Source organism: Bos indicus, chromosome 15 (genome assembly GCF_029378745.1).
Source record: "Bos indicus isolate NIAB-ARS_2022 breed Sahiwal x Tharparkar chromosome 15, NIAB-ARS_B.indTharparkar_mat_pri_1.0, whole genome shotgun sequence".
NCBI lineage: Eukaryota > Metazoa > Chordata > Mammalia > Artiodactyla > Bovidae > Bos > Bos indicus.
Window position 1 is genome coordinate 32,503,378 of NC_091774.1, and position 27,444 is coordinate 32,530,821.

General features: G+C 44.4%; 1 protein-coding gene across 2 annotated transcripts in view; it reads left to right on the plus strand.

Annotated features, from left to right (window-relative positions):
• SORL1 (sortilin related receptor 1) overlaps positions 1 to 27,444 on the plus strand; it is a 170,447-nt gene that overhangs the window by 66,704 nt on the left and 76,299 nt on the right. For both annotated transcript variants that reach the window (XM_019975277.2, XM_019975276.2), the window contains exons 10-16: positions 321 to 438; positions 649 to 722; positions 6,243 to 6,331; positions 18,776 to 18,954; positions 20,698 to 20,884; positions 23,990 to 24,118; positions 24,934 to 25,019. In XM_019975277.2, the coding sequence (XP_019830836.2) occupies positions 321 to 438; positions 649 to 722; positions 6,243 to 6,331; positions 18,776 to 18,954; positions 20,698 to 20,884; positions 23,990 to 24,118; positions 24,934 to 25,019 (862 nt within the window). The remainder of the gene's footprint in view (positions 1 to 320; positions 439 to 648; positions 723 to 6,242; positions 6,332 to 18,775; positions 18,955 to 20,697; positions 20,885 to 23,989; positions 24,119 to 24,933; positions 25,020 to 27,444) is intronic.

Genomic DNA, 27,444 nt, shown 5'->3' on the forward strand with positions numbered 1-27,444 from the left:
ACACGACTGAGCGACTGAACTGAACTGAGATTACCTGTTTATATATAGCTCTGATTTCTAACTGCTGTTCTCTGAGAGTCTCAGAAGGGTTTTTTTTCCTTAGTATCTTTCTCTTGTCTCCCATAAGTGGCGTTTACATGGTTCAGATGATCATATCCATCTGGGGCGAGGGTGGGGGCAGCCTGGCTGTGGCTCTGGTCTCCTTTGGGCCAAGTCCCCTTGCTTTGTGCCAACTGCAGCATGGGCACAGGAAGCCTCGGCCTTTAGAGGGAGACTGGGGGGCATATCACGTGATGACAGCAGCTGAACTTGTGTTGCAGCTCTCCCAGGGCTGCTCCCTCCACCTGGCCCAGCGGCTCAGCCAGCTGCTGAGCCTCCAGCTTCGGCGGATGCCCATCCTATCCAAGGAGTCAGCGCCCGGGCTCATCATCGCCACCGGTGAGTTGGCTTTGCCTGTCGTCACTGATGGGTTTAGCTGCTGGCTTACGTGCAGCTGCATACACAGGGACCCCTGCCACCTAGGGCAGCCCTGTCTGTTCGTGGTCCTGAGATGTCCTGGTTGCTAGAGGACTCAGCAGTTCTGGTTGGGCCAGGTGATAAACTGATGTATTCTTGACCTTAGGAATAATTGCTCTTCTTGCATTTTAGGTTCGGTGGGGAAGAACCTGGCAAGCAAGACGAACGTATATATCTCTAGCAGTGCTGGAGCCCGGTGGCGAGAGGTCAGCTCCCTCATCCCGCACCCCTGTTCTTGTTAGTGTGAGAATGTGTCAGGGACACACATGGCCTATGGGGGGGGGGCCCACAAAGCCAAGTGTGGTTATGAAATTCAGAGAGATACCAGGAGCCACACACGGTCAGCTGCATAGATTTGTTATCACACTCCATAATGTGGGCTTGTGATTTTGCTAAAAATGTTACTTTGAATCAAAAACAGACTTAAAAAAACAACTGTGAATTTGTGTAAACATTCCAAGATGACAAGTTCCATGAGGATAAAGTGGTGTCTGTTTTGTCACTTCTTTACTCCTGGGACTAGCAGCATCCATTATGGACACCGGGTGCTCAGGAAGGGTCTGCTGAATCCATCAGCAAATTGTAATGTGGTGGTGTCCTGTCTGAACCTCGTTACTTACTTTTCTTTGCGTGCTATTGAAGGTTTGAGTCAAGCCCGTCCCCCCATCACTGGGTCCTTCGTCTCATCCTGTGCTATGGCACATTCTGTGCTGTGGAGGGAAGCTGTGTCTGCCTAATGTTCGTATGACTAAACTTGGATCCTCAGCAATCGATTATACCGGTTCTGAAGGGCTAGTACTCTAGTCCCCAAATGCTAATTCAGCCTTGGACATTAGAGAATTTCCAAACTTGTAAAACAAAGAAGTGTTTTTTCCCTCACCAGGGATACAGGCATCTGGTCTTGTTCTGTAGGTGCCGCTGTCAGTGATGCTCTGCTGTGCGTGCGGGGAGCTGCTGGGGTAGAACCCTCCAGATCTCCTGCCAGCCGGGCGTGACCTCAGGAAGGCTGAGGGGTTGTCAGCAGAGCCAGCAGGCAGCTCCCATCCTCACGGTGCCCTTCCTGGGAATGCGACTTGTGCACTTTCATAGAGAAATGCTCCTTACGTGAAGCAGTAGTCATACCCAACATTTATTTGGGTCTTTGCAGTTTACAGAGGCCTGTCACGTACCTTACCTCATTTGGGGTAGGGCTCACCATTCCTCCAGCTGAGAGATGTAGGACCCAGACATCGTGTGTGTGTGTGTGTGTGTGTGTGTGTGTGTGTGAGAGAGAGAGAGAGAGAGAGAGAGAGAGAGAGAGAGTGAGAGAAAGAGAGAGAAAGAGAGACAGAGATACAGCTCAACAGCATGGTAGAGAACATAATTTTGTATTTGGATGAAGGAGACTGTTAAGTCCAGAGTAGTAAAAAACCGTGTGAACAATTTGGAATTTTGGGGGCATCCTTGTCCCGCCCCCATGGGAACGATTAAGCAGTGGTTTTCCTCTTCCCTGGAGCCGGACATTCCTTTTGAAATTGGGTGTTCTTTCCTCTGCAGATAGGCTTGTGGTTGGTTTGTACCTTCTGATGTTGGTGTAATCTGGAATTTGAACATCTGCAAGCGATTTCCTTCTGGGGAGAAAGCGGTGTCTTGTTCCTCCTGCAGGGAAGTGGGGTCATCTGGCTGATGTGGGCGCAGCTGTCAGTGCCTCCCGCCGGGCACACTCCCCGCCTGCCAAGAGGTGGCCATCCCACAGGAGACCATAGTTTTGGAACTAGCAGAAAACTAACGAGGGGATGAAAAAATTGAGAGGGTCTGTGTGAGGGGGCATCTGAGTCCCCATGGGCAGCCTTCTCTTAAGAGGGACAGTCTCTACTGTGTGAAGGGGATCGATGGTGGCCTGCGAAGAAGAAATGGGATGCAGTTGACAGATGCTGCCTAGAAAACTGATGACTAGAATTCTTGTTTCCCTTCTGTTCATACTACTAATTAAGTGGGCAAATCCTCAGATTCATAGAGGTCCTTAAAAAACAACAACAATAACTTTATTGAGGCATATAGAGGTACAATAAACTGCACATATTTGAAGTATATAATCTGACCAGAATTGATCACCCTCACTCCGTCGTCACCAACACACCACAATTAAGACCCCTTCATCGCCCCACCAAAGTATCTTGTCTCTTTTGTGATTCATCCCTCTCTCTACCCTCATCCCTCCAGATTATTAACATTTTCTGGAATTCTGTATAAATGGACTCATACACTGTGCGGTCTTTTGGCCTGGCTGCTAGCTCTCATTGTGAGGATTTTGAGGTTCTTTCATGTTGTTTCATTCATCAGCGGTTCTTTCCTTTTTCATTGTTGATTAGTATCCCATTGTGGGGATATTCCACAATTTCTTTATCTATTTGTTAGTTGATGGATGTTCTTGTTTCTTCTGATTACAATGTAGTTGTTACAAACATTTAATTACATGTTTTTTAAATTAAATGTATAATTGTATACATATATATATGTATATAAATATATACATATATATATAATTTATATATTATATATATTTAATTTCTCATGGGTAGATATTGCAGGAAGGAAAGAGTGGGCAACCTAATTAGTATATGTCTAACTTTTAAAGGAATTACTAAATTGTTTTAAAATGTCAAATTGTATTCCAAAGTGGATGTGCCATTTCACATTTCCACCAGCAGTGTGTGAGTTCTGATTGCTTCAGATGCTTGCCAACACTTGATAAGGTCAGCATTTTAAATTTTACACATTTTAATAAGTGCATTTGATATCTCATTGTAGTTTTAATTGGCATTTCTTTGACTAATGATGTTGAACTTCTTTTCATGTGCTCATTGGCCATTTAAAAATATTTTTTGAAGTGTCTGTTCAGATATTTTACCTGTTTTAAAAAATTAGGTTGTCTTATTGAGCTGTAAGAGGTTTTTCTGAAAAAAACATATTCTGGATTTAAGTCTTTTTATGTGTGTTATAAATATTTTCTCAGCCTGTGGCTTGTTTTTTTAAAATTTTCTTCATGGTATCTTTTGAAGAGTAGATGTTTTTGCTTTTGATGAAGTCTAATTTATCAGTTCTTTTCTTCAGTGTTTTATGCTCTTTGTTGTTCTGAGAGATGTTTGTCCTTTCCACAGTTGCAGAGATTCTCCCTTATTTATTCTTTTGCAGGTTTTATAGTTTTAGGGTTTTGGTTTATGATCTATTTTGAGTTAATTTGTGTATCTGGTATGAGAGAAGGGTTGATACTCATTTTTCTTTATAGACATTCAGTTGGTCCAGTATGCCCTGTTGGAAAGACTTTTCTTTCCTCCACTGAATTACCTTGGTGCCTGTTTGAAAATCAATTGGCCACATATGTGTGAGTCTAATTTAAGGCTTTCTGTTCTACTCCATTGAGCAATAAAACATTTTAAAACTAAAGTATGTACTGTTTTATTTATACGTAATGCTATTGTACACTTACTAGACTGTAGTTTAGTGCAAACATGACTTTAATAAGCACTGAGAAACCAAAAAGCTATGTGATTTGCTTCACGGTGGTTTGTGTTTCTGTGGTGGTCTGGAACTGGACCTACAGTATCTCCGAGGTGCGTCTGTGCTTTGAAGACGTACTGTCTTCTGATGTGAGATCTATACTCATTGGTTATCATTTTCGTGTATGTATCATGTCGTTTTTCTTAAGATACTTTGATATTGTTTTCTTATCTTTGGTTTTCAGCAGTTTTGTTATGATGTTTCTAGGTCTAATTTTCTTTGTGCTTAGTGTTTTGGGGGACACTTATATTGAATCTATAAAATTTATCTCTTTCATCAAATTTGGGAAATTTTCGGCCGTTATTTTTTTCAAATATTTTTTCTGCTTCAGTTCCTTTCTCCTGTTCATCTTGGCCTCCAGTTATACCTGTTAGACCTTTTGTCCCACAAGTCTCTGGGGCTTTTCTCTTTTAAGTCTTTTATTCTGCACATTCTTTAGAATAGATCATTTTTACTCCTGTATATTCATGTTTAAATTCACGAATTCCTTTGTCATTTCTATTCTGTCACTGAGCCCATCAGTGACTTTCCTATTTCAAACATTTTATTTTCCTGTTCTAGAATTCTTTCCTTTTTTTTTTTTTTTAAAAAAGTAGTTTCCACTTCTCTGGGAAGAATTCTTGTCTTTTGCTCATTTCAGGTTTGTTTTCCTTTACATTCTGAAACACAGTTATAAGTGTTTTATAGCATTTGGTAATTCCAATCTTTGGATTATCTTGAGCTTGGCACCCATTGATTGTCTTTTCCCTGGAGGATTGGAGACATTTTCCTGATCTGTATGTATGTTGAGCGAGTTTTGGATTGTATCCGGGACACGACGTGAAGTCTTCTGGAGGATGTGGCAGTTTTTGTTTTAGCATGCAATGAACCTGTTCAGTGCGGACTGTAAGTTCTGTCTTGCATTCTGTGGAAACCTCGATTCAGGTGCTGAGTCTTCTCTGTGCTGGTGTGGGTCTGTTCCACACACGTACAGCTTAGGGGTCAAGCTGAAATCTGTCTGAGTCTATATACAGAATTAGAAGGTTTACTTCCTCAAACTCCCCTCTCTGGGATTCCATCTACATTTTTCTGTAGGAAAATTGCAGGAGCTTATTTTCTTGTCTACTTAAGCAGAAAATTTCTATAAAACTTTAGCCACCTGCCTGGGCTTGCAGTATCCTAGGTTGGGGCATTCCCTTGGGGCAAAGGTGTACCAGGAAGCCTCAGTCATTTGGGTAGCTTCTCCAGGTTTTTAGTCCCCTTCACAAGCTGCCTGAGTTTGTTTACTTTTCAGCATCCTCAGGTAGCTATCTTTTTGTGTTTTGTCCAAAGGTTTTTATTTGTAATTAGTAGGAAAGATGGACTGTAGTGGGCTTATTCTGTCACAATAGAACCCGAATTCCAGTTGGTTAATGGTTTGTTCTGGGGGTGCTGTGCTGGGTCTCATTGAGGTGCCCAGGCTCTAGAGTGTGCAGGCTCAGTAGTTGTGGTGCGTGGGCTTAGTTGCCCCTCAGCATGTAGGATCTTAGTTCCCTGATCAGGGATCAAACCTGTGTCCTTTGCATTGGAAGGCAGATCCTTAACCACTGGACCATCAGAGAAGTCCCTAGTTGGTTATTTTTAATCACAGCTTGGTGACAGTCAGAGATTTGAGTTTGATTCCTATCTTTGCAGTTTACAGTCTGCCACTTTTAGTAGAAACTCCAGTTTTTTCATTTGGCAAAAAAAAAATTGGGGACTTCTCTCATGGTCTGCTGGTTAAGAATCCACCGTCCAATGCAGGGGACCCAGGTTCAATCCCTGGTCTGGGAAGATTCCATATGCCTTGGGGCAACTTAAGCCTGTGCACCACAGCTGTTGAGCCCACATGCCACCCCAATGAGAAGCCCACCCACCACAACTAGAGAGCGGCCCCACCACTCACCACAACTAGAGAAAGCCCACATGCAACAACGGAGACCCAGTGCAGCTGGGTATATATAAATGAAATTTAAAAATTGGGATGTGAGTACTCGCTCTGTTCCTCCCTGGGGCTGTGTGGAGCAGGTGAGATAATGGCTGTGAAGTGCTCTGGGAATGGGAATTTGTACTCAGGTGGGGACATCCCTGCTGTGTGTGCCTGTGCATGTGTGCAAGGTGTGCACTGTTTCTTCCTGGCCACCTCCCTGGCAGTGGCATGAGCACTGACTGTCTGTCTCTCTCTTCAGGCTCTGCCCGGACCTCACTACTACACATGGGGGGACCATGGCGGCATCATCATGGCCATTGCCCAGGGCATGGAAACCAACGAGCTGAAGTAAGTGTCTCCGTGGAGCCTTAAAAAAATGTTATTGAAATACAGTTGATTGATTTACAGTGTTGTGTTAGTTTCAGGTGTACAGCAGAGTGGTCAGTTATACATGTATACGTATATATAAATCTATATAAATTCTTTTTTATATTCTCTTCCATTGTAGGTTATTATAAAATAGTACAGTAAGGCCCCTACATATGAATAAGTTGCACATTCTGAGAGCAATTTGTTCCTAAGTCCAGCAAAGTTAGCCTCAGTATACCCAACTAACACAATCGTCTATATAGCACTGTATTGTAATAGGTCTATAACACTTTTCCTACAAATAATACATAAAAAGCAAACACAAAAATGAAGAAAACATTTTAAGTCTTACAGTTTAGTACCTTGAAAAGTACAATAGTACAGCACAACAGCTGTCATACAGGGGCTGGCATCGAGTGAGCAGGCAAGAAGAGTTACCGACTGGAGGAGGGAGAGGAGGTGGGAGATGGTGGAGCTGAAGGATCATCAGCAATAGGAGACGGAGGGCAAGCCGCAATTTCATTCATGCTTGACGTTGATGGCTCAGGTTCTGGTTCCTTGCTGGAACCACGTGCATTTTCACATCTTTGAAAGTTCACTACTTGAAGGTTTGTATGTAGGGGACTTACTATGTAGTTGCCTGTGCTATGCCGTAGGTCCTTGTTGTTTATTTTATGCAAAGTAGTGTGTGTATTTTAATCCCAAAGTCCTAATTTATCCCTTCTCCTGCTTTGGGAACTATAAATTTGTTTTCTGTGTCTGTGAGTCGGTTTCTGTCTTGTAAATAAGTTCATTGGTATCATTTTTAGATTCTAGGTATAAGTGATATCATACAATATTTATCTCTCTCTCTTTGGCTTATTTTAGTTCAGTTCAGTCACTCAGTCGTGTCTGACTCTTTGTGACCCCATGAATCACAGCACGTCAGGCTTCCCTGTCCATCACCAACTCCCAGAGTTCACTTAAACTCACGTCCATCGAGTCAGTGACGCCATCCAGCCATCTCATCCTCTGTTGTCCCCTTCTCCTCCTGCCCCCAATTCCTCCCGGCATCAGGGTCTTTTCCAATGAGTCAACTCTTCGCATGAGGTGGCCAGAGTACTGGAGTTTCAGCTTTAGCATCAGTCCTTCCAAAGAACACCCAGGACTGATCTCCTTTAGAATGGACCGGTTGGATCTCCTTGCAGTCCAAGGGACTCTCAAGAGTCTTCTCCAACACCACAGTTCAAAAGCATCAATTCTTCGGCACTCAGCTTTCTTCACAGTCCAACTCTCACATCCATACATGACCACTGGAAAAACCATAGCCTTGACTAGACGGACCTTTGTTGGCAAAGTAATGTCTCTGCTTTTAAATTTGCTATCTAGGTTGGTCATAACCTTCCTTCCAAGGAGTGTTTTTTAATTTCATGGCTGCAGTCACTATCTGTAGTGATTTTGGAGCCCCCAAAAATAAAGTCTGACACTGTTTCCCCATCTATAGTGATGGGACCAGATGCCATGATCTTAGTTTTCCGAATGTTGAGCTTTAGGTCAACTTTTCCACTCTCCTCTTTCACTTTCATCAAGAGGCTTTTGAGTTCCTCTTCACTTTCTGCCATAAGGGTGGTGTCATCTGCATATCTGAGGTTATTGATACTTCTCTTGGCAATCTTGATTCCAGCTTGTGCTTCCAGCCCAGTGTTTCTCATGATGTACTCTGCATAGAAGTTAAATAAGCAGGGTGACAATATACAGCCTTGACGAACTCCTTTTCCTATTTGGAACCAGTCTGTTGTTCCATGTGCAGGTTTAACTGTTGCTTCCTGACCTGCATACAGGTTTCTCAAGAGGCAGGTCAGGTGGTCTGGTATTCCCATCTCTTTCAGAATTTTTCACAGTTTATTGTGATCCACACAGTCAAAGGCTTTGGCATAGTCAATTACTTCACTTAGTATGATTAATTTCTGGATTTTTTGATGAAGCTTTTTAACATTATACTGTTCTTCCAGAAATTTAACTCTGTGATTATAAGTTGATTATTTGTTTTACTAGGTTATTGACCGCATAATGTGTGACTAAGGAAATTATTTAAACTTTTTCTTGTTTATAAAGAAAATCTGCCTTTCCTATCTCAGAGAGGAACAAAAGAAATAATTTTATTGATTTGAAAAAGTGCAACTCTATATTATAAAATATAAATTAATAATGACTAAAAAATTAACTGGAGGCTCTTCAGTTTGTCTTTCTTAGCTTTGTGTGTGACACAGTTATTCATAGAATGAGTAATAATAATAATTAATAATAGTACATGAGTAATAATTTCAGGAATGCATGTTATTTGATAAACAGGTGACTCTTACTATGATAACCTTTGGTTCTGGGGTTTTTACAGATGGACCTGCAAAGGACATTTGGGGTTAATGGCTTCATTTTATAGATGAGAAAACCGAGGCTCAGAAAGTACCTTGCTCAAAGTACCACTTTGTTCGTAACAGGCAAGACTGGCATTCAGGTCTTTAAATTACATTCTGTATTCTTTGCTGTACATTCCTCTGAAAAGCAAAAATGTCAAGAGTTAGTAGCCTCTGCCTTCTTGAATTTGATGTTATCAGGACCAGTTCTTTCATTACTTTTGTCCAAGTTGTGACAAAGGTTAATTTTGTCAACATTAGGCTGGGGCAGACTAGCTCTCACTTCTTGTTATGGGGCTGAATTCACGAGACAGATTGCTGGAGGATGAGGAAAGGGCTTCTATAATCATCTCATTTAATGCAAGGAAGAGAGCCTTCTTTTCCTTTACTCCTTTTAGAAACAGGACCAGCAGCAGGACAGAGAGGTGGGTGGTTTGAAAAAAGAGATCTTAACAGCTGGTTTCTTTCCCTTGTGGGTAGTTGGACTTGTGCTGAGCAGCCTGGCCTCCAAGAAACAGGGAGAACCAAAGTCCTGGCGTTCTGCCGTTCACTCAGCTGCTCTCTAGTCTGTGCAGCTCTGGTCAGAGGCTGCCTGAGAGCCAGCAGTCAGAAGAAGCCCTCTTTGTACGCAGCATGCTGTGTCCACGTTCAGATTGATGTTTGTAAAGAGGAGGACAGTCAGAGGGCACCTGCTTCCCGCCTTCATGTCATCATTTATTTATCCATTAATTTTTCTGTAGCATGTGTTTTTTTTTTTCCTTTTGGCATGCCATGTGGCATGCAAGATCTTAGTTCCCTGACCAGGGATCAAACCCATGCCTCCTGCATCGGGAGCATGGAGTCTTAATCACTGGACCGCCAGGGAAGTCCCTTATCCACTAATTTATTAATTCCCATCTCACACATTTCTCAAGCACTGATAGTGCTGGGTGACGTGTGTCTAAAGAGAAATGGGATGTTTTCCTCCACTTGCAGGGAGTCCATCCGCTAAGATACATAAATACAGTGTGACATCCAGGACACCCTGGGAGGAGTATGGTAGGGGACTTCCGTGGTAGTTTGACCGCCTGGGAATACATTTCATTCTGTGTGTGGCAGTCAGACTGCAGAGACACACTTCCTGATTTTCCCTGTTTAACTCTCCTCCAGACTATATTTGCATTCCAAACTAGCTTTTCTGAAGCAGTTAACGTGATTCTGGTCCTCTTACACCATCTGTCGGTGCATATGTGCTCAGGGGACGCAGAGTCATTGCTAGCTAGCTGCAGCAAAACATGATCCGGAAATGAGACCTGCTGCCAGGAGATCACAGGGCCCTCCGCCGACATTGAACAATGACTCTGGGGTCGTAGACATGTGGGAGATGGGCTCTCTAGTGTTCCTTTGTTTGCCCAGCTCATTTGGAGGTGTCTGTAGGTGTGGTTCAAATAACGCGTTTGCAAATTGAGAATATGTTCAGGCCTCCTATTGACAGGTGCGTGTGTCCCAAATATCAGCCAGAGCTGGGCCAAAACCTGTGTAGTGCAGCCACCTGGCATTTGTATGTTGCTCACAGAGTTTTGTTTTTTCCCTTGCTTCTCCTGCTGCTCTGCTTCTGACTTCTGAGCTATCAGGTCATCAGAAGAGAAGCAGAAAATCCTATTGTAATTAGTTCAGATCTTTAAACCACGTGAGTGGAGGCTCCTTCTGACTCAACTGGACTTCTGTTGCTGGTCTAGGGTTTCAGATCCTTCCAAGTCTGGTGTCCCCAGCCGAAGCCTTCGCTCCCTCCTTCGAGTCTCATGGCGTTTATTGGCAGCCGTCTCGTTGATTTGGCATTCAGCACATACTGCCTCCATTTGTTAGTTACCTTTTCATCATATGCCTGAATTCCTCAACTCATTAACACGGTCTTTGTAGACGAGGATTTCTATTCTACGCAGGCTAGCAGGCACTTAGTAAATGTTAGATTGTTCGATAAATAGGTCATGCACACTTAGTGTTCCAGTGCTGCTTAATTTTTTTCCTGGTTAATAAAACTGGAAGAGGTGGGGTGGCATAACAGTCTTACAAACCCCTGGGGGTCTGGGGCAGTTCTGTGGTGTTCTATGGTAAATGACAATCCCTGGAATGCAGATGTGCATGGCGGGGGGCCCCCAGATGTGTGCAACCTGGTGAGAATGTGACTGTCAGGAGTTCAGGTTCACGCTGGACAGAAATTGAACATATTTCTGTTAGGCATCATTTTAGATCAATTGCACAAACATTTGTTGAATATCCATGAGAAGCCAGTTGTTCTAGGAAGAGAGGATACAGAGGTTAGTGAGGCATCCTTTGGGAGCCGGCCAGCCCCACTGTGGCTCCGAGATGTTTCTGAACCAGCTGGAGGGAGAGACTGGGGGACAAGCTTTCTGATGCAAAGCTTCCCCAACCTTAGGGAGTAAGGGGTAACATCTAACTCTAGTAAGAGGTTTGGTGGAACAGAGGTTGGAACCTTGCTTAATGAAAGAATTAAGTTTTGGTGGGTTCTTTTTTTTTTGGTTGTTTTTTTTTTTTTAAATTATTCATGTCTTTCTCTCCCTAATTAGCACAGCTAACTAAGAGTTTACAGTTACTTGTTTCAGCTTCTGCTGAGATTCTCCACTGAGGCTGTTTTCTTTGTTGTTGTTAATTGAAATTGAGAGTAAGAGGAGGAACAGTTTGTTTTTGCTCCTGCGTGTCTTCTGGGAGTCACTCACCCCTTCATTCAGTATGCTGTCACCGAGAGCCTGCTCAGGGGTTTGCAGGTCTGTCTTGTGTAGAATCAGTGTTCTTCAGAGAGCGGGGGGTGTTGTGTTTTTACACTCTGACCAAAAACAAACCCAAACCCTAGCTTGTCGGTCTGATCTAGAGGGACACAATCAGTTTTGTTTCTTCCCGGTGGTTCGCCTATCAGCATAAGGATATTATCAGTAGTTACTAATACCTTGAATGTTCCCCAAAGCCTCTTTCCTCATAGGAGATTTCAGATTTCATAGGGTTTTCCTCTGTGAGTCCTGAAAAGCCACTGCAAAGACTCCGCCCAGCAGAGCAGCTGTCTTTTCTAGACCTGAGTTCTGCAAGCAGCCTCACAGTTCCAGAATGTGGGAGCTGGCAGATAACCAGTTTGTTTGGTTGTAGAACCTGATCTCATAGTAACTTTAATGGTTGAAAGTCACCCCCACTTCATTTTTACCCCCATGTGATTTCTTCAGCCCCTTGAGTTATAGAGGAGGAGGTGTTCTTATCAGTCTTTAACTGTTGAGAAATTGACAAATGGGGTAAAAAAAAAAAAATATATATATATATATATATATAATGCGGTTCATTTAATTTCCTTTAAAGTAAATATTAATTAATGCCCTTCTGTGTGCCAGGGGCAGAAAAGTGAGTAAGAAGTCTTATTCCTGATAAATGGTAGCTGTCGTAGAAGATACTGAAAAATCAGGTCATTAAATAAGTAGGTATGTTACTGAACCAAACTTGGGTCTGCTTGCCCATCTACTGACACTGGGTGAAGAAAAGAGCGGCATTTATTGTAAGGCATCAGACAAGGAGTCCAGGACAACTAGTGCTCAAGAAGCTTGAGCTCCCTGATGGGTTGCAGGAGAGCATTTTTTTTTTTTTTTAATTTTTATTTTGTGTGGGAGTATAGCTGATTAACAATATTGTGATAGTTTCAGGTGGACAACGAAGGGACTCAGCCATACATACTCCATTCTCCCCCAAAGTCTTTTCCCATCCAGGCTGCCACATAACATTGAGACGAGTTCCCTGTGCTATACAGTAGGTCCTTGTTGGTTATCCATTTTAGATGTAGCAGTGTGTAAAGACCAGATGAGGCTTTCCGGGTGGCATTAGTGGTTAAGAATCTGCCTGCCATTGCAGGGGAGAAGAGATGCGGGTTTGATCCCTGGATCAGGAAATGGCAGCCCACTCCAGTATTCTTGCCTGGAGAACTGCATGGACAGAGGAGCTTGCTGGGCTATAGTCTATAGGGTTGAAAGAGTCAGATATAACTGAGAACATACACACACACACACAGAGACACACACAGACACACACTCACACACATAGACACACACACATACAGAGACACACATACACACCAGCCCTGCAAAGTTCTCTGATTGCTTGATATTGAGATAACAGTGTGGTGTCACAGGGGTTCGCATTATCCATCCTTAGGCTCCAGTAGCTACGCTCATTGTCATCAAGTCATTAACATCTTCCATTTGCTGGTAGTTTTAGCATCTGTAAAGACTGATGCTGGGAGGGATTGGGGGCAGGAGGAGAAGGGGATGACAGAGGATGAGATGGCTGGATGGCATCACCGACTCAATGGACATGAGTTTGAGTAAACTCTGGGAGTTGGTGATGGACAGGGAGGCCTGGCATCTGCAATTCATGGGGTTACAAAGAGTCGGACACGACTGAGCGACTGAACTGAACTGAGCTGAAAACAGCTCAGGAAATGTGCATCAGATACTCTTATCTAGGTATTTCAGAAAGGAACTGCAGCAGAGAACCTGGGGGAGGGGTTTGCCTGGGGGAGGCATCATGGAGTCTTGCTGGGTTACAGGTATAAAGCCGAGGGGAGCGCAGGGTCCTAGGGGAAACCACAGAAGGAGGGCCAGGCAGGCTGCTGGGAGGAGAGGAACCTTGGGCTGAGACTTCAAGGGTAAATAACAATGCTGGGGTACTGTCCCAGGGTCAGAAAGAGCTTTAGGGGAGAGGAGACCAACATGAATCAGTGGAAGGTGCAAGTCTTTAGTGTTGATAGAATGTAGATCTCAGGGTGGAGGTGTGCAGACTGAGGCCTGAGGTGGGTGTGTGAGAAGGGGCCAGAGCCCCCCAGGACTTTTATGTGCTTTACCAGAGAGACTGGACTTTGCTTTTGAAGTGATGGCTTGTATAGAAAGATGGCTCTGGCAAGGTTGAGGAGCATGAATGTTTTAATTTTTGTTTATTATTTTTTGTTTAAATTTTGTTTAAATTTTTGTTTATTATTTATTTTTGGCCATGTTGGGTCTTTGTTGCTGCATAGGCTTTCCTCTAGTTGGGGTGAGCAGGAGCTACCTTCTAATTGCAGTGCCTGGGATTCTCATTGCTGTGTGTTCTTTCATTGAGGAGCATGGGCTCTAGAGCTCAAGGACTCAGTAGTTGTGGCTCCTGAGCTCTAGAGCACAGGCTCAACAGTTGTGGCTCATGGGCTTAGTTGCTCCAAGGTAAGTGGGATCTTCTCAGACCAGGGATCCAACCCATGTCCCCTGCATTGATAGATGGATTCTTTACCATTGAGCCACCAGGGAAACCCAGGAGCATGAATTTTCAAAGGACCAAGACTGGAGGTGAGAGATGTTGCTTAGATGGGGACCAAGCATTTTCAGGAATAAGTCTGTAGGAGTTGCTTTTTGACCAGACAGTTTGCAGGGGCTGGGGCGGGTGACAGGTCAAGATGACCACATCATTCACAGAAAAACAGAGGAAAAGGAGTCGACTGGAAGGACCAGGGGATGAGTGCAGATTTGGTCAGGGTGAACTGACATGGCTGTGGGATGTCCACAGGGAGATACGCAGCAGGAATCTGGCAACATTACATCCTCTAGTTCCGTCTTCCACCATCCATTGCAGGAATTGCCTGTCATCAGTGATGGATGATCACCCAGTCTTTGCTTGAATAATTCTAGTGATGGAGACTTCACCAAATTGAAAAATAAAAAGCTTCTATTTCACCTTGGGACAATTTGTTGTTCGTGTGTTCATGCACTCTATTTATTTATCCGTTCCCTTACGAGTGGAAGTTCTCAAGTCAGAGAGAGCCTAAATCTTCCTCACTCCCATTTCTATGCAGTGGGCTCAGCTCTGCTTCCAGGAGACACACCCAACAGGTATTTCCTCTTTTGCTGAAAGCCTTTCAGATGCTTGAGGACCCCTCCCTGTTCTCCGGAGAGCATCTCCCATCCATGGCAGACAGCCCCAGTTCCTTCCCTCCAGTGCTGTAGAATCCTGAATCTGCACCCTCTAGGTTCTCCCTTGGGTCCTTTTCACACTATCAGGGCTTTAAGATGAGGGGGCCTGATCTGCCTCCAGCAGCCTGAAACACACATCCCATTGGCATTGATACCCACATGATCCTAGAGACTTGATTTCTGGTAATAAAAACCTAAAACTGTTTTTACACTTTGACAGCCTTCTCAAGCTGGTAGCTCCTACTAAATTATGTTTTTAACTGAGATATCCTTTACACACCATGAGATGCTCTTATCTTAAATACACCATTTCATCCATTCTGAAGGTTGCATGTCAAGATGGAGAAATTTTCCATCATCCTAGAAAATATCCACATGCCCCTCCCCAGCCAATACTGTCCCCTCAGCCCACTGCCACGAATATCCTTATGAAAAGTAGACCCTTACCATTACCTTGTTCTCAAATCAAGAATTAACTCTGAGAAAAAGAAACAGGGTTCGTTTGTTGTGACTTGTGTGTGAAACCGTGTGTGTTCCCAGCTCCACCTTCCTTCGTATCTAAGTTCTCTCAAATCAGCTGTTTCATAGTCCATTCTTGAAACCACTTTTTTCTTCTTAAGGGAAATAAAACTACTTTTTTCTCATCTAGTTTTGAGATCTTTATCTGTTCTCGTGGTTCTTTTTAGAGATTATTAAAAGGAACTTTGCAATCATTCCTTTAAATCTTTCAGTTCCCTCAAATGTGCTTTATTTTGTATTCATTTTCCTGTAACTTCCTTTTTTTTTCCTGCTTTGTCCAGTTTGAAGATCATTCTTCTTAATAAAGATAAACCCAACATAGAAATTGACTAACCTCTTCTGCTTTTCTCTGTCATTGCTATTTATACCATTAACCATCAGATGGATGATCCCATTCCATTCTGATTCTTTTTAGAACTTGCTGGGTAACCAAGTTAGATTGCCCACTAATCTGCCAATTATTTTGGTAATTTGAAGCATTACCTTTGGCTTATTTTGAGTTTGAGCTGTTTGGTCACGGTTCCTGCAGATTACTAGTGTGAAGAATTACAGCTAAAATTAATTAGCAGATTGCTATGGCTCTTTAAGTTTTTGCCCTTGGTTATATGACTCTATTCTCATCTTAGATATGTTCTTTAAAAGTCTGAGCTCATCAGGACCTTTGTGTGGAACCATAGATTTGTGTTTTGAGTTTCTACCCCTGTGTCCCTTATTTAGTGTATCTTGGTTTATATTATATTTTTATCATCATTGTGTATATAGTCTCATCTTTTTGAGACTTTTGGCCATGAGATTATGTCTGTATTTTATTTGAATGTTTTGAATTCTCCCTTCTTAAGGGCCGAGGCCCTACATCTTCTTCCATGACTGTTAGGAATATAAAGATGTCTTGGTTTGTTTTCTTGCAAGGTTCTTGTCATTTTCACTTCACCAACACAAGTTCTCCTTCAGAGATCAGAATTCAGCCCAGAATAGGTGATCCCTTAACTGTTGAGCTGATGATGTGACTGCCCTTTCTCCAAAATTCTGAAAAGCACTGTTTTCTAAAGGCACAGTTTATTCTTCAGTACAAAGCTGCACTCAGCCGAGCACCTGCTTTTAGTCTCAGTAATATGTTGTCGTCAGAGTGTGCTGGGGACTTCTCAAGAAACGGGATGATTCATTTCCTGAGGTTATCTTGGGTTCGAGGAGCTATTCAACAGAATTACCTACATGGTGTGCAAGTAGACAGACTTCCACTGTGATCGCAGAGCAGAGGGGTAGTTCCCATCGTGGTTGGTTGATAGACCGACTCTGCGGGTTCCGGATGCTTTAAAGATGCTACTGAGCCTTTGCTTCCCAGGTGACACAGTGGTAAGGAATCTGCCTGCCATTCAGGAGACATAGGAGAAACAGGTTTGATTCCTGGGTTGGGAAGATCTCCTGGAGTAGGAAATGGCGACCCACTCCAGTATTCTAGCCTAGAAACTTTCATGGACAGAGGAGTCTGGTGGGCAACTGGGGTCGATAAGCGTCAGATGTGACTGAGCTTGAAAGCCTTTAGCTCATCACCCTGTTGCAAGAAGGAGACGAAGTTAACTTATCTCCTTATCTGCTTCAGGTTAGCTTAAACCAGAAGCATGTCAGCCGGAAGAGAATTTCCCTTCTTAGGAAGATCTATAGAGGAGATTGCTCAGTCCTCTCTGCCCTGTCCCCACCCCACACCCACCATGACCACGGTTTAACCCATAGCCTTCTTGCAGAAGTACCAGTTTTAGTAATCTCAAGAGGAAGTGCTTGAATTGAATGACATAAAAAAGATTTACATCAAGTATTAAGATCCTGAGTAAAAGTAAAATCTCAAAAACTTGAGAAAAGTGAAAGAAAAGTTCTGTGTTTAAATTGGATTTCAGAGAGACCCAGCAGCTCTGTGACCCTAATTGAGCCCACTCGAGTTGAGAGGTTTCTTATGGTGAGCATCTCACTAGCTTGCTGGGTGATGAAGCCAGTACCAGGCACATTTTCCTCTCCTCTTCCTCCTCCTCCTCCTCTTTAATACAAAAGTTAATTTAAAATCAATACATTGAATTCAGTGCTGCTTTTTTTTCCCAAGAGGGCTTGCACTCTTTTTCTGATGTAGTCTGCTTTTTCTCAGGACACACTTTCATCCAGCTTTTAATTTTTGAGACTACGGGAAAAGTTGTAAAAGTTGTGTAAAAAAGTACTCATGTTACCTTCACTTACACTTTGTGTGATAATCACCAGTTGTTAATGTTTTGTTTGCTTTGCTTTTGTCATCTGTTTATCCTGTCTGCCATCTTTCCATCCATCTATCCCTCCGTTTTGGGGAAAATTATTTGAAAAATAGTTGCAGATATTGTACCCCTTCATAGCTCAATACACATATCTTAAATAAATAAAGGTCTTCTCCTACACAGTCAGAATGCTGTTATCATTCCCAAGAAAATGATCATGAACTTAGTATGACTTATTTTGTTGTTCAGTCACCGAGTTGTGTCTGATTCTTCGTAACCCAATGGACTGCAGCATGCCAGGCTTCCCTATCCTTCACCATCTCCTGGAGTTTGCCCAAGTTCACGTCCATTGAATTGGTGATGCCATCCAGTGCCACTGATGATGGCATTACTATAACTATTATAGACAGTTATATTTTCTCAGTTGTCCTATATTATTTGTAGCTGTTGATTTTTTTCCTAATCTAGGATTCAGTCAGGGTTTGCATTTGTCTTTAGTCTCTTTTTAATCTATAACAGGTCCTCTGCCTCTTGGGCTGTTTGGTTGGTTTTTGATAGCCTTGATGTTTTGAAGATTCCAGGCCAGTTGTCGCATAGAACATTCCACATTGTCAATTCATCCATTTGCAGGGACTCCTGCCTAGATGATGCATCATCCTCAGTGCTTTGTCTGAGAGGTACATGACATCAGGTTGTCTTGTCCCACTTCGAGTGCTGCTAAATTTGCAAGAGTTGTGACTCCGATCATCCGCTGTAAATTATGTTTCCTCCTCTGCAGTGAGTGAGTTGGTACCTTTAGACCATGCAGACGCTCTGGTCCCCAACATTCTTTTACCCAGTGTTTTCGGCATCCAGAGATAATCTTGTCTGACTTGGTTGTTGCAATAGGGTTACAGCACAGTCACTTTTCTCATTCTGTCATTGTTTTTTTAACAATTATTAGGTAGTACTGTGATATAATAATTTCCCTTCTCTGCCCTTTTTTCTTTATCATGTACAGACCCATGCCCTGTTTTCATTCACTGTATTATCTGTTATCATCATTTCTCTTTTTTTTTAAGTTCACATTGTTCCACCCTGGCCAGTTGGAACCCCATGGAGTTGGCTCCTGTTTCCTTTCTCATCGACAGCATCAATCTCTGAGCGTTTCCATGCTTTCTGTCACAACCTTAAACTTCCCTGGCGTTGTCCCGGGATCAGCCGCTGCCCCAAGGAGCTCCGGTTCCTGCTACAGGTGACTGTTATCTGGAAACCAAGGTCTTGCCCCCAGACTTTAACTGCAAGGATCCTCTTCTTACATCTGGGCAGGTACAGCACCAATGAAGGGGAGACCTGGAAAACGTTCGTCTTCTCGGAGAAGCCCGTGTTTGTGTACGGGCTCCTCACGGAGCCTGGCGAGAAGAGCACTGTCTTCACCATCTTCGGCTCCAACAAGGAGAACATCCACAGCTGGCTGATCCTCCAGGTCAATGCCACAAGTGCCTTGGGTAAGCCCCTGCCCCCTTGGCCCTTCTCATGGAAGTACCTTTTTTAACAATTGGGGTGTGGTTGCTTTACAATGCTGTGTTGGTTTCTACTGTACAGCAAAGTGAATCAGCTATTCGTATACAGAGATCTTCTCGTTTTTGGATTGAGAGTTGGACACAACTGAGCGACTTCACTTTCAGTTTTCATTTTCATGCATTGGAGAAGGAAATGGCAACCCACTCCAGTGTTCTTGCCTGGAGAATCCCAGGGATGGGGGAGCCTGGTGGGCTGCCGTCTATGGGGTTGCACAGAGTCGGACACGACTGAAGCGACTTAGCAGCAGCAGCAGCAGCTTAGATATTCTCAGAAGGGTCTGTAATCCGTTGACGACAGCACATATGCATTAAGTAAACGAGATATTCAGAGGCAGTTACTCAGGCACTTCTTAACAGGGCCATGCGTTTTCTGTATCCTCATTTCCTGTGCAGTCATGGGCACAGGCTGGGTTTAGGTGTATGTGTGCTGAACAGGTGAATGAATAAATGCTTGAAAATTATTCTTCCAAACTAGCAGTTCCAGTTTGGCACATTCGGTGGGTAGACTCTCCTAATGGTGTAGGGTCCTCTCACAGCTGTCTGGGATCTTGTCTCTATCTGCTGGTCCAGGCCCAGGACCTGCCAGTAAGGGAGCAGGGGGAGTAAACCTCTGCAGCATCCTTCTTGGCCCCACGTAACCCTGCCCTCTGCGCCTTCTCTGCCGTGGCTGACGTTATTCCAGTTGCCTGGGATGCTCTGTGGCCTACCCATTCAATTTCTGCTAGTTGAAATCCTTTTCATGGATCAGGACCCAATGCACTTGGCTGCTTATAACCCAACCGGACCTCTGCCCTCTTCTCTGTGTCCAAAACGGGCGTGTACTCTTCACACCTTGGATTATAGATTTGTAGCTGCCACGCTTTGTGTGTCGTCTCTCATCACCTGGATCATAGGTCTTTAGGTATAAGAACCTGCCCTGTGCATCTTTATCTTCTACCCACTGGACGGCCTGATAGCCTTATCAGTAAGGGTTTAATAAATGCTTGCTGATTGGGATGGTGTTGAGTTGACAGTAGTTAATCTTTTCAGGCAGCATTTAATGTAACCAAAGACACACATATAAAAAAGACATAAACTGCTAGGATAGACATTGGTATACTTTGGAATTCTTACGGAAACCAGTCTTTTTAAATTTTGAGTGGATGTGGGTAGATGGAGTGACCAGCTTGTCTGACCAGTTCTCCGCCTCCTTCCATGAAGGTCCTGCACCTTCCAAGCAGTGACAGTGGATTCTCTTGCTCATGGGCCACACTTCAGATGCGTCCATGCCGTCTTGGGAATCTGACAGGGAACACTGCTCCTCAGTGATGCCACCTCTCGGGAGTCCAGCCTTGACCTAACTCCCCAGAGACAAACACCTCTGGGGACCTGGTTCTAAAGGAAACTGCAGAATCTGCTCAAATCTTTCAGAAGTTTAGACTGTGAGCGCCAGGGGGGCTTGCTCCCTCCCCGCTTTCTCAGGTGGATGTCTGTGTTTCTGGGGACAGTAGAGGCAGGTGCTGCCTGGCCCCAGAGCCAGCCAGTGAGAGGGTCAGGGCGGCTCCAGGGGCCTGCACGCTCGCTGGGCGGCAGCGAGAGGCCCGGGAAGTGGGTGGCTAGGCCACGGGGCAGGCAGGACAGGAAACCCTGCGTGGGCATGCCCGTAATGCTACGTTTCCTCCTTCTCAGGGGTCCCCTGCACAGAAAACGACTACAAGCTGTGGTCCCCATCCGATGAGCGGGGCAACGAGTGTCTGCTGGGGCACAAGACTGTTTTCAAGCGGAGGACCCCCCACGCCACGTGCTTTAACGGAGAAGACTTCGACCGGCCGGTGGTTGTGTCCAACTGCTCCTGCACCCGAGAGGACTATGAATGGTTGGTTGTCCGTCCACACCAGGGACCGAGTGCTCTTCTGGTCCCTCAGCAGTGTGGGCAACAGGCTGGGGCGCATGCCTTCCCCTGAAGAGAGGGAGCGGCTCGCAGGAACCAAGTATTTATCAAGCAGCTCTTAGGAGCCAGGAGCTGTGCTGGGCACTTTTTATGTTGGTTTTTCCATTTGGTTGTTTCAGCCGTGTGATGTGATGGAGGTGTGAGCACCCCCCTCCCCCAACCAAGCATGCTGCAGTAATTTATGTAGGAATAGATTACTCTGGGATTTATTTTCACAAGGGCAAGCAAGAAAGGAACATGCTGAAGGTTCCATTGTGGATAACTCCTTTTCCTTAGGAGCCCTATTTTCAAGGAAATTTGCTTCTCTATCTGAAATAAGAGTGTATGTGTGTGTGTGTGTGTGTCTGTATATTGTGTATATATATATATATATATATGCTTTCCAGGTAGTGCTAGTGGTAAAGAATCTGCCTGCCAATAGAGGAGACACTAGAGACGACATAGGTTCGATCCCTGGGTCGAGAACCTCCCAGGAAATGGAACCCACCCCATGGCAACCCACTCCAGTATTCTTGCCTGATAGCGAGCCTGATGGACTACAGTCCATGGGGTTGCAAAGAGTTGGACGTGACTGAGGCAACTTCGCATGCATACACATATATATATTTGTGTGTGTGTAAATACACATACATATGTATATTTGTTAATTAGTCCTTGAGTAAAATATCTAAGGCATTGCCTGAGAATGTAGAAGAAACAATATGCACACAAATAATTGTAATGGGAGATGGAAAGATGTAGGTACCTTGGAGGAGGAATGGGTGTTTTTCCTGGGATTACTGATAGGAAAGAGGAGACTATAATTTGCTGCAGTTGTTGTTCAGTCAGTCAGTCATGTCTGCCTCTTTGTGACCCCATGGACTACAGCACGCCAGGCTTCCCTGACCTTCACTATCTCCCAGAGTTTGCTCAAACTCGTGTCCATTGAGTCGGTAACGTCATCCAAACCACCTCATCCTCTGTCGCCCCCTTCTTCTCCTGCCCCCAATCTTTCCAGCATCAGAGTCTTTTCCAGTGGGCTGGCTTTTTGCATCAAGTGGCCAAAGTACTGGAGCTTCAGCTTCAGCATCCGTCCTTCCAATGACTATTCAGGGTTGATTTCCTGTAGGACTGACTGGTTTGATCTCCTTGCTGTCCAAGGGACTCTCTAGCACCAAGAGTCTTCTCTAGCACCACAGTTTGAAAGCATCAGATGTTTCTTTAACATCTTTATATTCTCCAGTGTTGCCAATAAGAGTGGATTTCAGACTCTTGACTGCAGTCCCTAGTAAGAGTGTATTGTATGGTATACCTCTTTACCTATATGTATTTGTGTATGTAGACGCAGGCACACATCTATATAAACAAAAGTTTTGTGAGCTAAGGCCTACTTTCAAGTGTGATGAGTTTTGCAGTCTTCTGTTCTTTGTTGGGAGGGGAGGAAGCAGGTCCAGACCCTCCAATGTGCTTTCACAGGCTCGCTAGTTTATGACCTACAGTTTGAAGAAACTGCCTATGAAGGGTAGTTGGCTATTGGAGTGATTAATGCTCTGCCTAGGCAATGGCACCCCACTCCAGTACTCTTGCCTGGAAAATCCCATGGATGGAGGAGCCTGGTAGGCTGCAGTCCATGGGGTCGCTAGAGTCGGACATGACTGAGCGACTTCACTTTCACTTTTCACTTTCATGCATTGGAGAAGGAGATGGCAGCCCACTCCAGTGTTTTGCCTGGAGAATCCCGGGGATGGCGGAGCCTGGTGGGCTGCCGTCTATGGGGTCGCACAAAGTCGGACACGACTAAAGCAACGTAGCAGCAGCAGTCCCCCAAAAGACTGAAAGCAGCCACTCCATAAAAATTTGCCTGATTTGACAAGTGGGACCTGTTCGGTACAGTAATGAAGCTCCTCCCTTCTGAGTAATTCCGTGTAGAGGGTTTGGTGTGGACTGTGGCACGATGTACACGTGAACCGCTCTGCCGTGTCCCTGTTAATACCTTCCCTGTAGTAGGTGTTACATGTAATAGAGTCAATGAAACCCTTTGGGTAAAGCACACCAACCTGGAAAATGCCTTTGGATTTCTAGTTGGTGGTTTGGGCCAGACCTCGGGAAGTACGTATTACCGCTGCCTCATTTCAGAGCTGTCAGCTCAGGCATTGACAGGCAGTAACAGGACAGAGCCAAGACTAGACCCGGGGCTGCTGCTTCCTACCCCAGGGCTTTACCCGGCTAGCAGGTGGGAGCGGCAGAGATGTGGTCCCCACGAGCAGGAGGTCTCATGGACTAAAGGACTAAGTCCCAAAGTACATGAGGAGGAAGCCAGGGTGATTTTATTTCGTAAGTGGACATGGTCTTAAATAACAGCAAATCCTTAGTTTAGAACAAAGGCTATTCTTTTAAATTTCTCTTTTAATTCCCCCAATAGTGTCAAGGAGAAAGTCTCACTGGGTAAGATGCAGCAAACTTTTCACATTTGCTGATTCATTTTAATGACAAAGAGGGCAGGCACAGAGTCTTTGGGTGGGGAACTGGATCCAGCTAAAAAATGCAGTATTATCTTGTTTTGGATATCATGATCTGTCTTGTTTTTGTCCATTTATGGCATGGATACTGGTTTTCCAATTATGGCTCTGATACAAAGTTTTTTTTGAAATGTACTGGTGTAAAAAAATGAGTATTTGTTAAAGGGACATGGTAAGTAACTTAAATATGTATATGTTTAGGTGTTTATTCAGCATTGTTGGATCTTGGCTGTGACACGCGCGATCTTTGTTGCAGGACACAGGCTCTCTCTAGTTGCAGTGCTTAGACTCGGTAGTTGTGGCCCAAGGGCTTGGTTGCACTGCGGCATGTGGGATCCTAGTTCCCCGACCAGGGATCGAGCCCACATCCCCTGCCTTGCAAGGTGGATTCTTAAGCACTAGATCACCAGGGAAGTCCCTAAGTGATTTATAAAGCTGGTGTGGGGCAGTAGAGTAGATGTCACACGGGAGGGGCTTAAATACCTGAAGTGTGTAAACCAACAGCCTTGGCAAGCCCTGATTGTCTTTTCAGTGACTTCGGCTTCAAGATGAGTGAAGATTTGTCACTGGAGGTTTGTGTTCCGGATCCGGAGTTTTCTGGGAATTCATTCGCCCCTCCCGTGCCTTGTCCTGTGGGTTCTACTTACAGGAGAACCAGAGGGTAGGTCACAGTTGCCATGTCCGGGACACATCAGGTCTGCTTGGCTGGAGAGTGTAGGGGACCACCTGGGTTCCTTTCATACTCTCAATGACAGAATTCCACATTGGCATCTTTCAGGTAGCTTGCACAAAATTTAACATTGTGATGTTCACAAACTCTTCTCCCTGCCCCACCCACCATGGGGAAACAGTGCAAGTCTGTAAGCTTCTCTGAAATTCCAGTTGCTTCTTAAGTCATAAACTTCAGCCAACGCATGTCTTCAGAGTGGCATGTTGAAGAGATATGGTTGACCTTGGAACAATACACATTTGAAATGCACAGGTCCACTTATAAGTGGATTTTAATCAATAAATATAGCACCCATATTTTCATTTTACAGATCTTAATTAACTAAGTGTGGGGAAATGTTTGTGGTTTATTAGAGATCACAATACATAGAATCAAAAGAACTAGGATTCTAGCCCCAATTCTCTTCAGACTGTTTGAGTTTCCTACCTTTGGGGGAGTTATTTATGAATTTCTTTGATTTTGAGGGAGAGAGAGCAGTTATGCAGATTTTTACCTGTTGGAGGGGTGTCAGTGCCCCTAACCTTCAAGTTGCTCAAGGGTCAACAGTGTATGTGAAACCCACCTAGGACCGTGCTTCAGAATGTTGGGCTGCCTAATTGCTTTACAGACAGAAGCAGTTCAGAGTGAGTCAACCTCCTCCTCCGTGCTCTGTAGGAAAATGAATAGATAAGCTCTAATGTCCGTGTTCCTTCATGATTGTACTCTGATGTTTCTGACTTCTTGCTTTTGGCGGGGGGTGGTGACAGATATCGGAAGATTTCTGGGGACACCTGCAGTGGAGGAGATGTCGAAATGCGCCTGGAAGGAGAGCTGGTGCCGTGCCCCTTGGCAGGTGAGAGACGTGGTTTCTTCCCTTTGTCTCGTCGGGACATTGTTGAAGTATTACTATGATCTCACCGGGCTCTTCCAACTTAATGGAGAGAAAGAATGGACATTACAGGCCTCTCAGAGCTCCTGGCTGCCCCAAACCATGGTCTCTAAACGACATTTATTTATGGCCTTATGCTTTTATAGGAATGGAAGACATTGGAGGGAAAGCCCTTTTGTTTGTTGAAAGATGTTTATTTGGCATCTGTTGTATGTGAGGCGAGGAGGTGCTGAGGGATACCCACAGACCTTCTGTGTGCTTCTTAATCCATTTGTCATAGAAACAGACTCACGGCTTTCTGGGAAGTAGCTAAGTGGTTTGTCTTCATTTTTGTAATGATAACTGTGACTGATATTTTAATGGAATTTTACATATTTTAATTCACTTTTCCATGTGTTATCAATTTAATCTTTATAACTACCCAATGAAGCAGATATTGTTAGCTCCATTCTTTTTAATATGAAGAAGCATGTTTAGAGGAGAGTCAAACAGTTTATTTAAGGTCTCATATCTGGTCAGCAACAGAGCAAAAGTTCAGACTCTAAGCTCCATGCTCTTCCTTGGCAATCTCTCAAGCATCATGCCCATTCCTTGACCATGCATCCTTATGCAGGCTCGTTAGGGGAAACCTTTGGAGCAAGTGAATATGCTGTCAAGATATAGCGTGTCCCAAATGTTTCAAGCTGATATGGTAGTGATGGCTCATGTTGAGGTATTTGTAATATACTGGGAAGATCCCCTGGAGGAGGGCTTGGCAGGCCACTCCTGTATTCTTGCCCGGAGAATCCCATGGACAGAGGAACCTGGTGGGCTGCAGTTCATAGGGTTGCAAAGAGTAGCAACTGAGTACGCACGCACGCACACATGAAATTATGATACCTTAATGAAGAGCTGGTCTCTTAGTGCCTTTTCTTTCTTCGTGCTGTTCTAGTCTTATTCATATAGGGCTTCTCTTCCCTCTGAGCCCCGCCTCCTGCTTGTGCCTTTTGGGAAAGGTGCCTGAGTAGGGCAGACTCCCTCAGCAGAGGTGGCGTTCATGGAACAGCCATCAGCGCCACGTGAATCATGAGAGAACCACCTCGTCCTGCGTGGTGGGGGGGAGAGCAGCCCTCTCACTTGCTCAGTGCTTGCCAGCTTGCCCTGGTGTTTTTCATGCTAAGCTCATTAGTCCCTTAATTTAATCTTCCATCGTTACCCAAGTAATTAACATCCCTCACCGTGGAGACTTAAAAAGAACATGGCTTCAGCAGATTACCGCAAACGAGCAGATAATACTCAGATACTTCCCTCACGAGAGCTGTTATTGATGAGGGCCTAGGTGAGCAGGGTTTGAGTGATCACTCATAAGGGGCTGAAGCATGTACTTTGGTGATAAATATTTCTGAAGATGTCACCAAGGGACAAAACAGTTTGTTTAGAGCTGTCTAAAATGGTAGGAAAGCTATTTTCTCCTCTGATAGGAGAGGATAGTATAGGGAATAAGTAAAAACAATCTCATTTGTAGTGTAGCATGTTTGTGTGCTAAGTCACTTCAGGGACTCCATGGACCATAGCCTGCCAGGCTCCTCTATCCATGGAATTCTCCAGGCAAGAATACTGGAGTGGATTGCCATGCCCTCCTCCAGGGGATCTTCCTGACCTGACCTAGAAGTCAAACCTGAGCCTCTTATGTCTCCTGCATTGGCAGGTAGGGTCTTTACCACTAGTGCCACCTAGGAAGCCCTTGTAGGATAGTGAGTGAAGTGAAGTTGCTCAGCCAAGTCGTGTCCGACTCTTTGCCACCCCGTGGACTTTAGCCTACTATGCTCCTCCGTCCATGGGATTTCCCAGGCAAGAGTACTGCAATGGGCTGCCGTTTCCTTCTTCAGAATATCTTCCTGATCTAGGGATCAAACCCGGGTCTCCCACATTCTAGGCAGATGCTTTACCATCTGAGCCACCAGGGAAGGTTGTAGGGTAGGGTGGGCTACCTTCCAATTTTTTCTTTTTTCCTCAAAGCTTGGAGCAAAGGCAGGAATGTACCATGAAAGGAAAAGATATTTCATAGGACTGACATGGAACCATAATGTGTTTGCAAAGATGAGATAATCTGGTCATCTGGAAGGATTTTTAAACGTGAAGAAATTTTTCTTCCTTCAAGATTAGGATAATGATACATTTCTAGGATGGGTTTATGTATGCCTGGGATTGACCGATTCTGTTTCTTTTCTAACACACAACATGCTCTCTGTTCTCTACTCCCCATCGTAAGGCAGGTGTTTCTGGACTCAAAAGGCAGTGTCGGTTAGAAGAAAAAATCCCAAAGCAACAGAATGAGGTTTCTAAATGCTGGAGAGAGGTGGGGCGAAGGGCTTGCTGCTGTGAATGTGTCTCCACAACTCCATGTGGC